This window comes from Ochotona curzoniae, unplaced genomic scaffold, assembly GCF_017591425.1.
Source record: "Ochotona curzoniae isolate NIBS_2020 unplaced genomic scaffold, NIBS_Ocur_1.0 contig_2861, whole genome shotgun sequence".
In the NCBI taxonomy this organism is placed as follows: domain Eukaryota; kingdom Metazoa; phylum Chordata; class Mammalia; order Lagomorpha; family Ochotonidae; genus Ochotona; species Ochotona curzoniae.
The window spans coordinates 3,947,899-3,964,712 of NW_024465620.1; the positions used below are offsets into that span (position 1 = coordinate 3,947,899).

Sequence of the window (16,814 nt, forward strand, 5' to 3'; positions counted from 1 at the left end):
AAATGGCACGGGCTTAATTGTGCTCCTGTGTGTAAATTGCCAAAGGCCCACTCACCAAGACATTATCAGCAACATTAAGTCTCAAGCTCACATCGGTTGCAAAAACTGTCTCACAGGGGCAGACAACAATGGCTCAATAGATTACAGAATTCTTAGCAGGGTGTTTGAATGTCCGTGCAATCACGGGGTGAAACAGTGTCAAGGTGGTCAGAGAGACTTCCGCCGGACCTTGGCTAACAGCTGGAAGCTCCCTGGGGCCTTGCCACACAGGGGAGCTGTTCTCTTCACACCTCCGTGCCACCCACACCCACTGCACGGACCCCAGCATAACCTTAAATTGTGAGAGAATCCGGCAATCAGAACCTCACCCAAAGACAGCTCTCTGAAGTCCTGGTACCACCAGCGTCCTCATTTGGTCTGATGTGAAATGGTGCTGAGATTATTAAACAGGAATATGACTGCGGTCAGTATATTAGTCTATCTTTTCTTCAGAGAGGATATGGGCAGAGATATTTTTTAAAATCCTGTCCCATCACTTACAACAGTGGTGAAACTGACAACTTGGCCCCACAATATTGCTTAAAAGGAAAAATAAGATAATAAACATGTCAACATTTTGTAAACTACAAGGTACTTTGTGGAAGAATCAATCTAGGTTTGCAAATCTTTTTACCAGACACTGTGCTGACAGATTGTAGCGGTAAAAATATTTTATGTGAACTTTTCTATAAAAATCGAAGCCACAGACAAGTAAGTACAGAGCCTAACATCTTTTTTTTTTGGTCAGATGTCAAGATTCAGCTTCTGTTTGAGGAAATACTTCTGAAGGAAGTCTAGTTCCATCCTGCGCGTCAAGAGCTCTGTGAGCTTTTCTCTGGTCTGACGAGAGACACATGTCCTGGGACCGGTCCTTGCAACATTCTCAAGTCACACCAGGACAGATTTCCACGTTGTTAGGATGTGTGTGATACCTAAATGCGGAAGGACCAATTCCTTCTCCAAAATAAAATCAAAGATACTAGGAAACATGTGTTCTCTGACTGAAGGGTTCAACAGCCATTGCACTCAAGGGCTTTCTCTTGGAAATGGAATTGGTAATGCTGAGTGAGGTACGAGGGCCGACTGTAACATTTCCCACACAGCTGACACTGGTAAGGCCTCTCGTGAGCATGGACTCGATAATGCTGAATGAGATGTGAACTCTGACTGAAGGTTTTGCCACAGTCACAACACTGCCAGGCCTTCTCTCCAACATACCCGTGCTTCCGTTGGTAGCGAATTAAATATGTCTTGTCGCGGGGCACCTTGGGAGGAACGGTTTCTGCTGTTCTGTGTCCTTGGAGATGTTGCAAAAGATGCACGTTCTGGATAAAAGCTTTGCCACACCGCAAACATTCGTAGTAGTCTTCCCGACTATGAATTCTCACCTGCGCACAGACACCCCCGGGCTCGGCGAGAGGCTTTGCTTTGTCATTGCAGCGAGGGGGCTTCCTAACGAAGTGAGTCCTCTGGTGTCTGACGAGGTGCGGCATGAGATAGAAGGCTTCGCCACACTGTTGACATCTGTAGGGTTTCTTCCCAGTATGGATCTGTTCGTGTCTCAAAAAGGCTACGCGGGTGCTAAAGGTTCTCTTGCAAAGTTTACACGTGGGCTTCTCTGCTGCCTGCGCCCTGGTGCTTTCCTTGGGATTCTTCTCTAGAAAATTCTCTGATTGTTCAGTATGGTTACAGTTTGTCTCAAAGTTATCACTGCCTTGGGTTATCTCTGGAGGGATCCTAGAATCGCTCATTGCTACAGAACTTAGGAGTTTCTCCTGGCGGTGCTGGTGCAATTCTGATGGGTCACCAATGGAAGGCTCTTGTAGATATTCATGCAAGAAGTTATCTATGGCTGGAGTCTCCATTTCTGCCACGAATGACCATTCTATGGGTAGGTTTTGTTCTGGGATTACTTCTTTGGTTTCATGTCGCGTCTCATGATCTAAAAGAAATGTAAATTTCCTCTATTCTTTTTGCTCACAGAAGCACATCATTGTACTAGACAGAAGAAAGAAACCAAAAATAACAGATGTTCTGGAGGTTTGAGAATTTGTGGGGAAGGAATCTGAAGAGAAACTGGGAAAACTATGGCAAGAACAGTAAGCAAGGACGAGGCGGAGCAGAGACAGAGGAGAGGCTGACTGTCCGGGAGGAGGTCACGTTGACAGTGGCAACACACATCACATGAAGACAAAACCAGAGAGCAACCTTAGATTGGGCTTTGTCAGTGTTTTCCAAACTACTCCCAGCAGATCACTAACACTCTGAAAAACTAGCAGCTTCGACCATGGAGGAGCTCCAGTGTAAATCTGGGACACAGTCTGATATAAATCATGCACGTTTCCTGTAGCAATCTTTAATCGATACTCTGAATCTCAGGGAAAATATAGAATGCATTTGTCAAAGTCATTCAAGCCTGTTTTTTAAAGGAAAATTATTCTTTTTTCTTGGCTCCTAATCTCCTGATTTACCTAAACTACAGTGTCAATGGCTTAATCCCTTCCGTTCAACATTTACTAAAGACTTATGCTGCTACCCAGCAGAGCCGGCAGACATTTGTGAACAGGACTCTATAAGATGGCTAGGGCCGCAGAGCCAGAGGAGTTGACTCTGTTCAGGAAAATATCAGTGGAGGCAAAGGTATCTGGGCTCAGCAAGCCAAAGCATTGTGTAAAACTGTGTAAAACAGCTCCAGCTAAGAATTCTGGAAATTAAACAGGCGATCCAGAAACACAGAATTTTAGTTGGAAGATCTGGGGCAAACGAGGCTGAAACGCAAAGTTCAAGAAGTTCAATTTCTGTGACACTTTGATTTTCTCCTGAAAGTGGTAAGACTGGTCAAAAATTGCTGCTTTGAAAATCAAACTTCCTAACTAGGAAAAAAAAAATTTTTCTTTCAGAGTTCTATATTTGCAATTCTACCAGCACCTGCTGGTGTGGATGTGAGGCGAAAGGATCTGTACTTCACTGTTGCTGGGAGTGTAGGCTAAAGCAACCACTATGGAAGTCAACATGGAAAGTGTCAAGAGAACTGAAAATTGACCTGCCATATGACCTAGCTACCACACTTCCGGGAATATATCCAAAGCAAATGAAATCTGCATATGAGAAAGTGACCTATAATCCTACATAGCCAGTGTTCAATCTACAATAGTGAAGATATGGAAACAAGCAAGAGACTCATTGAAGGAAGAGTGCGTGAAGAAACTGATATATCTACTCTATGGATTGCTACTCCGCCATTAAAAAAAATGAATTTGGCCCTGGCACAGTAGCCTAGCTTCTTCCACATCTTGCACATGTCAGGATCCCAGATGGATGCTGGTTCTATTCCTGGTGGCCCCACTTCCCATCCGGCTCCCTGCTTGTGGCCTGGGAAAGCAGTCGAGGACGGCCCAAAGCCTTGGGACCCTGCACCCATGTGGGAGACCCGGAAGAGGCTCTGGGCTTCGGACTTTGTGGCTGCTTGGGGAGTGAATCAACGGATGGAAGATCTTCCTCTTTGTTTCTCCTCCTCTATGTGTATCTTTCTTTGCGATAAAAATAAACAAATCTTAAAAAAATGACATTCTACCACTTGCAACAAAACAGTCCCAACTAGAGACCATATGTTCAGTGAAATAAACCAATCCCAAAAGGAAAATAACGTATGTCCTTTCTGATATCAGGCAATCTTCATGCAAAATATAAGAGCAATAGGTACATGGATAGGCATGACTACCACAGACCATCACATTGAACAGTGAAGATATATTGCAATATGCCACTCTACTCCTGAATCAAGATGGGTTCCAAATGAAACTTTTAAATATGTCTTGACGACAGGATGCTGGACTTTCTGTCATTGTCTATACTTACAATTTTGTGATGCATTTACATAGCATAATGATGGACAGAAGACTGTTTTTTGAAGGACTAAACTATTATAATAGTACAGGGGAAAACAGTAAGGAGGGGTAGGAGAACAAGGATGCAAAGGGAAACCCCTGAGCCTGTGGGACTATACCATAAAATAAATAAAAAAATTTTTTTAAAAAAGAAACTTTACACAAAGAAGGCAAGTCTAAGATCTGGGAGCTAGTGTGGTGGCTCAATAGGCTACTCCTCCTCCCTGTGAGCTGACATCACATATGGGTGCTGGCTCAGGTTCCAGCTACTCTACTTCCACTCCAGCTCTCTACTTAAGGCCTGGGAAAGCATCAAAGGACGTCCAAAGTCCTCGGGACCCTGCACCCACACTGGACATCTGGAAGAAGCTTCTGGAATCTCCTGGCTCCCAGCTTTGGACCATCACAGCTCTGGTCATTGCAGCCATTTGGGGAGTGAACCGGCAGATGGAACGCCTTCTTTCTCTGTCTCTCTTCTCCGTGCATCTGCCTTTCAAACAATAATAGAGAAATCTTTTTTTTTAGATTGTGGTTTGCAGTGGACAGTGATGAACACAATGGTCAAGTCAGACAGCTGAAGTATGTGAGCAGGGAACAGATGGAGCTGCAGAGCCCGCGAGTAGCTTAGCTCACCAAGACGAGGACTGCTGGATCCACGAGGAAACAGTCAGTGAAGAGAAGACTCAAGGAGGAAAGGTCAAGAGATGACCCAGTTCCAACTGATTTCTTGGTTTTCCTAACCCCAACTCATGTCCAATATTTCAACATGTTTTGCTACTTCCACTTCCGCAGAATTCCTGAAACCGGAAACCGTCTACAATTACAGCATGTCTCCGCCATCTTTAGCCTCACAGAGTTCAATAACCTTGTGAAGCTGCTTCTCTGATTGTCATTCTTTTTTACTTTTAAAAATTTATTTATTTTGTTTGGAAAGTCAGATATACAGAGAGGAGGGGAGACAGAGAGGAAGATCTTCCGTCCAATGGTTCACTCCCCAAGTGAGCGCAACAGCCAGAACTGAGCCAATCCGAAGGCAGGAGCCAGGAGCTTCTTCCAGGTCTCCCACATGGGTGCAGGGTCCCAAGGCTTCGGGCCGTCCTCGACTGCTTTCCCAGGCCACAAGCAGGGAGCTGGATGGGAAGTAGAGCTGCCGGGATTAGAACCCATGCCCATATGGGACCCGGGCGCGTTCCAGGTGAGGACTTTATTTGCTAGGCCACCACGCTGGGCCTGGCCACATATTTCTAGTGGCTACTACATAATTCTAACGTGTCGGTGCTACCACCTCACTCTCTTGCTCAAAACCTTCCACTCCTTTTGAATATCACTCTAATAAAATCCACAATCCTTACTATACCCTAATGGGCTGGTCCTTGTCTGCTTCCTCATTTTCTATCCCCCTCCACGTCACTCAGACCTCTTGTGTCCAGAAAAATCCAGCCTTGGAAACTTGAAATTTGTTGTTCCTACTGAATGTAATAATCAGCCAACTCATCATCTCATTAAATTCTTCCCCAGATTTTCCCTAACTATCCCATATTAAATAAACTTACATATGTCATTGTCTATCTGTATTGTGGTCAGATACAATTATTTTTTCATTTGTTTTCAAACCATAACCTACATTAAAGTGCAAGCTCTATGAAGGAAAGGATTTATATGCCTTATTAATTATTGTAACCATAGAATCCAGGACAGGTGCCTGACCCACTGTAACCCAATAAATATTTATGAGATAAATTAATGAATTTCAGTATGCTAAAAAAAAATTACAGCTTGGAAAGACAATGAAGTAATAAAGAGGCAGGTAGAGGGATATCCTGGGTAACTCCCTGTTTTTTATTAGTGCATTCATTTCTCAGGAGATGGAGGAGGAGGCTGTTTGAATTGGTATTATATTGGATACAGCTGTGGGCTCAGGAAAGGGCTGTAACTCTGAACAATGCGACATCAGGAAACGTGCTGGGAGTGTCTCCAAGGAAGGCATTCCTGCTCTTGAGAATGTTTTTTCGGACATAGTTTTCTTCAGAAACAAAGAGGACAGTAAGAATTTACTCCCAGAGTTGAAGGCAGAGTGGAAAGAAAATCAAGTTAGGTCTTTGTTGACATCTCTAAACTTCTTGATCCGAACATCCTTGGTCATCCACTGCTCATAAGCTGACCTATACTGGAAACTAACAACCCCCCTTTGGCTTAAGACAGTTGGTTTCTATTAACTGAAATTGAAAATGAATATTACTGCTAGCTTGATACATAGTGTGAAAGAATTCCAAGGAGAGAGTTCATGGGGAAAGCCTTTGGCTAGAAGTTAAAGTGCCAGTTGTGATGCCCACAACCCATATCAGTGTGGGGGTTCACTGCTCAGCTCTGGCTCCTCGTGTCAGCTTTCTGCTAACGTCCACCCTGTGAGGCGCCAGGTGATGGCTCCAGTAGCTGGGTCCTTTCCACACCCACAGGAGGGACCTGGATTGAGTTCCTGGCTTCCTGCTGGCTTCCAACAGACCCAGCCACTGTTGGCATTAGTGGGTGAATCAGTGGTTTCTCTGTCCCTGACAGATACATACCTAAATAAATACTTGTTAAGTGAGATTTCCTGATGAGGGTAAGCACTATTAGATTGCAGCCACAATGTGTGGAGAAGGAAAAGCCTAGAAGGTTCCTGTTTAAGCTTATGATGTAGGCATAGAACATTCAGGTCAAAGTCTTTATACAAAGTGTGTGTAAATATTGTGTTGGCAGAAGTGGGAGAACAGGAACCAGGTGGCAAGAGCCAGCAGGGGAAGAACAGGAAGGAGAGGCAGGGAAATGAAGCAGAAGAAGGGGAAGAGAAGAGACAGTGTTGAGGAGACAAGCCCCTGAATGAGAGCACACAGAAGCCTTCTCCCTGGTAACTCCCTGACTCTGCTTCTCATTCCTCCTTCCATCTCACTGGGCAGCAATAGTGCCTTCCCAGGATTCCCCCTCCAGGGGCTTCCCTCACTACTCACCCTGACATATCCCCGACTTGCTGTCTTCCTTCACTGTGCATGACTCCTCTACACCTTCTTGAGTTGTGTGCGACTCCTCCTCCTCCAGGTATGAGATAACCTCAGGCTTAACGAATTGGCACCCTGTTGAAGAAAGCAGACATGAACTTGGGGAAATAGTAAGTTCCAACTGGGTTCTAAAAATTGGGATAATAAGAAAGGAGAAAATTCTTCTGGGAGTAAAATGAAGCCTATTTTTAAATTTAGTAAGCAATGCCCTCAAGGGGCATCTTACAATGTATGGAAGTATCTTTGGTTGTTACCTCCCTGGGAGAAAAGAAAGCTGCTCCTGGCCTCTGGAGGTTGGAAGCAAGGATGCTATTTAACGCACAGCCTCTCTGGCCCCCAAAGCCAATAGTACTGAGATAAAACAAAACAAACACAAACAAACAAACCCCAAACCTGCTATTGAATGAAAACTGAAAACAGCGAGATGGCAGTCAAGTGCTGAGCTCTTTCCTTCAGGGAAGGGAAATCTGATGGAGCAAAAGCGGACATTTCTCTCACAATAACCTCCACCCCTCCTTTGTCTGACAAGGCAGCTCTTCCTGCTCCCCTAGCTCCGTTTCCCAAACTGTGATCATCTGAAACACACTCCATTTCTTGTCTGTTTTCTGACTCTCCTCGCTGGAGTGAACCATCCATGAAATCCAAGATCTTCATTTACTGTGTTGTTCTAACACCTGTGCCCGACCTGTCACTGTGAGTCAGCTGACAAATGAACGAATGACCTCTACAAATACCATTCACAGCAGCATTTATCTTCCTTTAGATCACTTCTCACTTTTAACTCAAACATACTTATTTTAAGTGCAAGCATCAGATCAATTCTATAAATGGAAATTAAAGTTACTGGCAAAAATGACAATAAATAAGACTGAAGCTAAGGTTGTTGAGTGCTAGTTGCCTTCTGTTGCCTTTTTTTCGCAGACTAATTAGTTTATTTAAAATGTTTAAATTTTGAGTTTTGATGACGTGTACATAGTTGAGGATTCGTGCCCATGTGGATCACTGATTAGGGTGGGAGGGGTCGAGGATTAGGAGCAAAAGGATGAGATCGTTGCTTCCAAGTTTCTTTACCTTCTTCCTGTATCTGGGGGGAGGGAGGGGAGAAGGGGAGGAACTGCACCCCACACTGGAACTGCATCAGTGCTCGGGATCGAGGGACGGCCACCTGATGTCATTTAGGGTCCCCAATGTGGAGCGTGCTCTGCATGGTTTCAATAGTTCTGAAATGCTATCGATCTCGCTGATCCAAGGATGAGGAAATCCTTCCAAGGTCCACTGGCAGACAGAGTCCACCTTAGAGTCTCCGTTCACCCAGAATATTTGCTGGTCATGCTTGGCTCGGGGAGTTGTCCAATTTGTTCTGCCCTTCATCCTCCGCTATGGTACCAGATGTCCTCCGCAGGCTCCAATGGACTGTCAAATCCTTCATGTGTATTTGGGCATCAAATCCACTGCTCTGTCTTAGCCACCGAGGAGGCCCAGTTCTGACACAGGCACTCCACAGTTAGACCGCAGATCCTGTGATTCTCCCCGTGGTTGGAATTCTGAGTCCAGCTGTTCAGTTGCGGAAGTCCCCAGAGAAACCTCATCTGAGGTGATCTCGGACCTGAGTCTTGTGTGTGTTAGCCAGTACAGGGTGCACTCAGTCTGTCACATCAGCCTACACACACAAGGATGTCTGCAGTTGCTAGGTCAGTTTTGTCTCCAGCCCCAACTCTTATATCAGCCAATGGATGCTGCAGCCCAGCCCAGCCTAGCCTGGCCCAACCCTGCTTACCACACACTCGGCCCTCATGTACACTAATGGGAACTGTAGGCCAGTTGGAGTGACCCACAATAACTCCACCAGGCCTGCCCTCAACCCTGGCTCCTGTGCATGCCAATAAATGAAGCAGACTGGTCCAACCTGTCTCACATCCCATCCAGCTTTTGTACACACCAACGGGTGCTGCAGCCCAGCTCAGCCCAACCGACCCCAATATCCAGCCCTCACTTATGCTGATGGATGCTGTGGCCTGTCCAGCCAGGTCCTCCTCCAGCCCTGGTTCTCACAGTCACTAGTGGGAGTTACAACCCATGAGAGGGGCGCCCATAGTTTCCCTTCTGGGCCCACTCCCAGTCCCGATCTTGCACTCTCCAGGTGGTTCTGCAGTCTAGTTCAACAGGACTTGTCCCCATGCCTGCACTTGCCAGCTGATGCTGCAGCAAAGTCTGATCAGCTTGCTCAAGGCTTTGGGTCTTTTTTTGCTTAAACAGAAGATCAACAAGCTACAGAGACATGGTAATACCGAAGTGATGCCTTCTGTCTGATATAATCAGTCTGAAAGAAAATGACGGGGGTCGCACCGTAACTGCTAATTACACTATTGCGTGTTGTCCATGTACTATCTAAAGTCATCTTCTATTTAACCTAGTGCACTCATTCAACACTCAAAAAAAAAAAAAACCAATATCCCGGGTGACACGTAAGACCTCTTAAACAAACCCAAGACCTTCAGTGCTCCAAGAAACCAAGGGCTCACAAGAAGGCAGAAATGCCTCCAGGTCACTGCCTAAAGCTGAAAAATGAAATGGGTGTGTGCTCACTATTCTGACACTTTGTTCTCTAAGCCACAGAATCTAGTCACCTAGGAAAGAGCATAAAATAAGTTGAAAAAGACATTTACCAGGGGAGTGCATAAAATACATCGGAAAAGGCAGCTCCCTGTGGCCAACACATTATGGTTACAACTACACATCTCTGTGGCAGGTGGTCTGAGTGCATCTGCCTCCTGACTAGGTTTCTTACAAGGGGATAAGAGCATCAGGTCACGCTGGCTGAATGGTGTTTTCATGGTTCAGATCTGTACGCCTCCCTGAGAGCCACAGGACGAGTATTACAGCACTCAAACCAGAGTCCTCCCACTCGTGAGGAGAGGCAGACAGTGGCACTGCCAGACGTGGAGTGACTAGTTCAGACTCTGTTTTTTGCCCAGATTTTTTCTTTCTTCTTTTTTCCTTTATTTTTGACAATCTTTACATAGTTAATTAGGGCACAAATGTTCAAGGGCTACAGGAAAGTGGGTAAGACTATTATCTCTACTTTTTTTTCTGTATCTGGGGTAAAGGAGGAGATAAAGGGAGAAGTCCCTCCCAGCCTCCCACCCATCCCAGGTCCCCGATGTGGGGCATGCTCCGAGGATCCTGCTCAAGTGAATTTGATAATTCAACAGTTATGAATTGCTGCCAGTCTCACCATTCCAAGCACGATGAAGTCGCTGCAGAATCCACTGATTGACATAGTCTACCTTAGAGTCTCTGCTTGCCCAGTTTTCACCGCCAACATATGGCTGGGGTAGTTGTTTGATTTGTTCTGTCCTCTGTTGTGGTGCCAGGTGTCCTCTGCAGGTTCCTATGGACTGCCATGTCCTCCATGTGCACCTGGCTGTGCTGTCCACTGCTCCGTCTGAGCCTCTAAGGAGGCTTGGCTCTGACACTTGTACTCCATGGCAGACCATGGAACCTGCACTTCTTCTTCTTTTTTTTTTTTTTTTAATAAAATTTATTTTGACATTCTTTACATACTTAGTTAGAGTAAGAAGGTTCAAGGGCTACAGGAAAGTGGATAATACTAGTATGTTTTCCATATTGTTACCTTCATGTTTAAAAGGGGGGTATTAAGGGAGAAGGCCCACCCAATTTCCCACCCTCCCCAAGTCCCGGGTGTAGGGCATGCTCTGAGGTTCTTGCTCGAGTGGCTTTGATATTGCAACAGTTATGAATCGCTGTCAATCTTGCCACTCCAAGCACTATGAGGTCTTTGAAAAATCCACTGATTGACATAGTCCATCATAGCTGAGATGGTTGGTTGACCTGTTCTGTCTTCTCTCTTTTCTTCGTTAGGGTTCTGAGTCCAGCATTTAGATTAGGAAGATCTCCAAAGAAACTTCTTGTATGTGCTAACAAGTACAGGGCCAGGCACCGTCCATCGCTCCAATCAGCTGGTGGTTGTAATTGCTGGGTTGGTTCTGTTTTCACTCCCGACTTCCACTGGAACCAATGGGTGTTGCGGTCCAGCCTGGGAACCTGCACTTCTCTTCATGGTTAGGGCTCTGAGTCCGGCAGTTCGACTGGGGAGATCCCCAAAGAAACTTTGTCTGAGGTGATCCCAGACCAGATTCTTGTGTGTACTTGCCAGTACAGAGCCTGGAACTATCACAGACTCTTAAGACTGAGGCCAGCAGGAGTCTCTGGAGATCCTTGACTTTTCAAAATTTTATTGCTCATTCAAAAGAATCTATCATTTCAATCCTCCAGGTACACTGAGACCCGATGAAGCAAGCCACTGTCACCAGAGAAGACTCTGCAGTCAGCACGCTCAAGGTCAGGGCCCAGATCCCACACCTCATTTAGCGTCGCCACACTCAGCTTCTTCCTCTGTAGAATGCCAACATCGTAGCAACAAGAAAAAGAAGTATGTCTCCCCCTCACAGCACTAGTCTGAGAACTGAAGGGGCGAAAACAAGTAAAGCACTTAGGCCAGTACTGGCATATATTAACAGCTACTGCATGACCAACAGTGAGCTTTCTATTAAAATCTGCCCTCTGGTCTGAGTTGAGACTCCCTGGCACAGCTAGCCATCACTCTAGTGGAAAGACATCTTTCGGCATCGTAAGCAGAAACCGAGCTCCATGGAGAACGCACACTTACCAACGAAGACCAGGTTCTGGTAGTTTTCCAGTGTCACCTCTCGGTAGAGTTTCCTTTGACTTGCAGTAAGGCAGCTCATCTCCTCAGGACTGAAGTCCACAAACACATCCTCGAAGGTCACCAACTCCTACAACACCACAAATACTCTTAAAAGTCAAGGAGTTCTTGCCAGGGTGTGAGAAGGGGCCTGATCTGTCAGGCAGAAAGCTGCCCACATACATACCACAACATTTACCTATGTGAAGTATACTGGTCAAGGATTTTTAGTATTTATACCGGGTTGTGTTAACCATCAGGCCAGTTTGAGAATATTGTAATTACCCCAAAAAGGAGCCCTGCACACGCTTCAGCGCTCACATCCATCTCCTTCCAATATCCCCCAAGGGCTCAGCAATCAGTAATCTACTGTCTGTCTCTCAGGGATCTGCTCAGTATGGATATTCCATAGAAATGGAATCTCATGAAATTACATACAAAATGGCGCTGTATCGGTAAAAAGAATGAGATGTTTCATCCATAGAATAATTTTTTTTTTTTCCTTTCGGAGGCATTTCCAATGTCCTAATGAGAATGTCCCAGATCAAGACTTTCAAGGAAAAAAATGGCCGTATTACTGCTCAGCACTCCTTATACACAGTACTAAGCACTCCTTATGCACAGTACTAAGCACTCCTTATACACAGTACTAAGCACTCTTTATACACAGTACTAAGCACTCCTTATACACAGTACTAGCTATTTTCACTCTCATCCACAAGCAACACACAGAGGCAGTGAGTCACTGACACAGCCTCGTTGTAAATCTTGTAAGAGTATAATGAGAAACATATTTTATGTCTGTTTTTATTAAAATATTATCCACAATTTTAGAGGAACTAGTTGAATAGTAGGACATATTATCTTTCATTTATAAAGAATATTCTGGGCTAATCTAGTCTGATCATGCTTTTTCAATGAACTCCATTTTCTCAAATCTCACAGTGTAGAAATTTAGATGAAATAGGGTGGTCAATAAAATCCACTTTGCTCAATTAAATATGAATTGCAAACAACAAACAATTTTAGCATGATTATGTCCCAGACAGACTTATGCTAAAAGTTTATTTGTTGCTAACTTGAGTTTAAAATTTAAACGGCTGTTTTTCAGTATTTGTTTGCTGAATCTGGTCAGGAACAGACTGACGCCAGCTGGAACGTCAGGGTTCCTATCCCAGCCCAACACGGCAGGCGTGTGGACCTTCCGCCCTGCACGCAGCTCTCCTGCTCCCTTCCTCAGCCATGACATCATAAAGCACACGAGGGCTGTTTGGAATAAACAATACTAAAAGCCGAGTAAGTTAAGATAGAAAAAGAAGGAAAATATTGAAGGTGTAATATGTGGAACAGGGATAGTGCAACAGAGAAAAATAAAGCAGACACAGCAGAAGGCAGTCACACCTCGCGCATCCAGAGGAAAGGTTCAGTTAAGTGATATTTTACACAGACTTAAAAGAAATGAGGACTTAATTTACTTCAACACAGAAAGTCCAGAACTCCAGAACTCAGTCAGGTAAGAGTCTCATCTTTGTGAATCAACTCAGAGAAAACTCGACTCACGTGGGCCTCGGTAACTGGTACGCTTTCTAACACTGCTGCGTTCTTTTCTGCAGGGACAGAGTTGGCAGCAAGGACACCTGGAGGGGAGAGGGACAAACCTGCAGGTGAGACCTGCCACCCCGTGCGACCCCATCTTGCCATGGGGGGCGGAAGCAGTACTGAAGCTCATACGGTAAGGCCACAGAAACAGTTTAATTCAATACAGCACAGCAAAAACAAGGTGTTCTGATCAGTCACCACTAGGAAACACTTGAAGGCTTCCCTTGCTTTCCGAGTAACATGAACTCTGTCCCGCTACCCGCCCATCTCCCCCCAGTTAATGATATTACCTCTACTGCTAAGGGCTCTTATGAGCATGAAATATTTCCCATACATGGCACACAATAGGTATTTTTAATGGCAACTTTTTATTACTGAGCCCTGCCTACAATGTTTTTACTCACTGCGACATGAAAGATCACAATTCCTTCAAAAGCCTGAACCCTGAGGGTCTTCGCTGCCTATGGCCTCTTTGTAAAGACATCTCATCATCCTGTTGCTTCTTCTTCATATCCTAGGGAACTCTGTTTCTCTTCCCCTGAACTCCAGCATCACTATAATTCAATGCCATTGGTTAAGTGTCGGACCTTTTTAAGACATCCTGATGTCTGCCTGAGGGGTCTAACACCATAGTAATAGAAAGATGCAGAAGCCAGCAGCCTACATCTTAACCCTGACTCTCACTGAGTAACTGTAGAATCATGAGCAAGTTAATTGACCTATTGGTGTATTTGTCTCCTGGTCTATAGAATACCTATTCCAAGGGCCTTACAAGACATTTTAAGTGTTAAATATTTTCACTATTAGTGTTTTAAAAATTATTTTATGAGACATTAGTGGACTAATCATAATCTTTAATTCATGACATCCTTGAAACATTAATAGTCTTCATTTTAAGTTCATTCTATATTTTATATATTATATAAGAATGTGTATTATAGTAGGTATAATTAAGGCCTATGGAGTCGCCAACTTAAAAGCTACAACTTTGCCAATAGTCCACGTGTACTCACGTGCCTTTTGCCTGCGTTCCAGCCCTTCCCCCACAGCTAACTGTGATGTTTGTATTCACTATTCTCTCGTTCTGTATATGTGAGTTGGTTTTTATTTAGTAGTATTAGTTGAAGGACTATGAGGCTTCAATGGCTTTCTTGTATCATTCTTAAAATGCCTCCCAATCTAGTAATTTAAGTTTCTAAGAAGTCAGCCCATTTTGGAAAATGCTGAATTTCCAAGCTTTGTATCTCCTACACTTTAGGTCATCCTGTAAAAATGATGTGGCCAGTCAACAAATATTTTTTTTTTTTGCTCTTAAATGGAAAAACTAAGCCAAGGATCAGCTTTCCCCAACTTTGCACTTAATGTCCTCCGTATTCTGGGGAGAGCTGCAATTCTGTGTATTGTTTCATTTTCTGCTGATATCAAAGTTTATGTTGGAGAAGGAGGACCCTAGGGAAGTAATAAATATTAAAAGGCAAAGTTCAAACCTCAAGTTTCTTGTATCTCACGAGATTGGACATGTTATACTGGATATTTAAATTTACTCTTTCACACACTTAACGCACCAGCTCCTCCCAGGCGCCAGGCACAGAGCCTCACCCACCAAGCACTGTCTCCGTCGTCTTGTCCTTCCTCACCTTCCTCCCTGTGGGCCTGGACGAAATTCTCCACCAGGGTTCCTGCCTCCTTGCTGTTCTTGGGCCGCTTCCATCTCAACCACGCCTGAACCGCTTTTGGCAAGGTGCTCAGGAACTGGTGCAACACCAACTGGTCTATGATTTGCTCCTTGGTACGGGTCTCCGGCTGCAGCCACTGCCGGCAGAGCTCCTGGATTTGGTCGACAGCTTGGTGAGGCCCAGTCACGGACAAGTGCTGAAAATGCCTAAGCGTCTGATGAGAAATGTCCGGAGTTCCTGGGTGCTCCTCTTGGTCACACAGAGGGGCGACACGAGGACCCCTCGAGGCAGCCACGTCTTCTGTCCCACGCATCATCTTGACAGCTTCGTCCTTTACAGGATGGACTCTCACAGGCAGGCAACTCCGGCGCACACTTAGGAAGAAGCTGGCAAGACTGGTATTGAACAGAAGATTGCAGAAACCTTGGGACCTGCAAAAATGAGCACAGGAGAAACCTACCGGGAGGGCTTGCCCCACAGGGGCTATGCCACATTTCAGACGCTAACTGTATTTGTAATCGACTCAGATGGGCCTAGATCTCCATGCGCACGCTGGGCTCATAGTGCTCCTACATTCCTATAAAGACACTTGTGGATGCTTATACCGGGGTGAGCGTTTAGGACCTTGGGATTCGGAGGGTCTTTCGCCACATGTGTTACCGGCTGAAATTGTGGCTGGCTTTAGCTCTCAAGGATTATGAATGCCGTAGTAAATCCTAGAACGGTAGCTACAAATCTTTGGATCGTAATCAGCTTCGATCGTTAAGTCCAATAGGATTCAATTGGGGGATCGCTGTAGTAGGTAGGTTAAAAAATCGGTTTTCTGGGGTTACCAGTTTTGTGTAGGGGTGGGTGTTTGCTTTATGGGTGGTTTGAGTGGCGTGATGGGCTGGTGGTTACTGGTGTGGCGGAATGCTGGGGAGGGCAGTCAGGGATTGCAGTAATCATTAGAATATGCATTAGGGACAGGGGCGGGTGATCTCTGTGAGTGGACGGCCAGAGGAGCAGTTGCAGGTTGTTGCAGTATCGTGCGTTTTGCTCTAAGTGCGGCGCCCGTCTATCACTTTAAGAAAATGCCTTTAACCATAAAAAAAAAATAATGTTAGAAACACAATTAAACGTATAATCCAAAAGGGTTCACACTATTTTGCTAATGGGTGGTAGTCTAGAATAAAAAATATATTCACAATACATACCCCATTCATACACAAAATACATGAAGAAATCGCACAAGCCAGAAAGAGTCAGACTAAAGAAGAGTAGAAAGGCTAAATGACCTTAACAGATACTGCTTAAAAGGGAGCTAAACGGGGCCCTGCAAGGTGGCCTGGCAGCTAAAGGCCTCGCCTTGTACACGCCGGGATCCCATATGGGCGCTGGTTCTAATCCCGACGGCCCCACTTCCCACCAGCTCCCTGCCTGTGGCCTGGGACAGCAGTCGAGGCACCTGTGTGGGAGACCCAGAGGAAGCTCCTGACTCCTGGCTTGGATCAGTTCAGTTCCGGTTGTTGTGGCCACTGGGGGAATGAATCAGCAGACTGAAGATCTTTCTCTCTGTCTCTCCTCCTCTCTGGATATCTGATTTTCCAATAAAAGTAAAAAAATTTAATATTTTTTCAAAAGGAGCTAAACAGTCAAAAAACAAAACAAGGCTCAAATTCATTAGTTATCATCAGAGATTGTTATTTAAAATCACAATAGATGCGATGGCCCAGTGGCTAAATTCTTGCCTTGCATCCACCAGATCCCATATGGGTGCTGGTTTGTATCATGGCTGCTCCACTTCCCTTCCAGCTCCCTGTTTGTGGCTTTGGAAAGCCGTAGAGGATGGTCCAAAGCCTTGGAATCCTGC

At 45.1% G+C, this 16,814-nt stretch overlaps 1 protein-coding gene and 1 pseudogene across 1 annotated transcript; one reads left to right on the top strand and one right to left on the bottom strand.

Annotated features, from left to right (window-relative positions):
- The window catches only part of LOC121154969, a 440,652-nt pseudogene that overhangs the window by 109,164 nt on the left and 314,674 nt on the right, over positions 1-16,814 (top strand).
- Positions 1,050-15,278, bottom strand: ZIM2 (zinc finger imprinted 2). Its single transcript, XM_040978192.1, is given in 5 exon segments — positions 1,050-1,858; positions 6,914-6,937; positions 6,968-7,036; positions 11,652-11,795; positions 14,924-15,278. Coding segments are annotated over 5 exon segments (1,401 nt in total).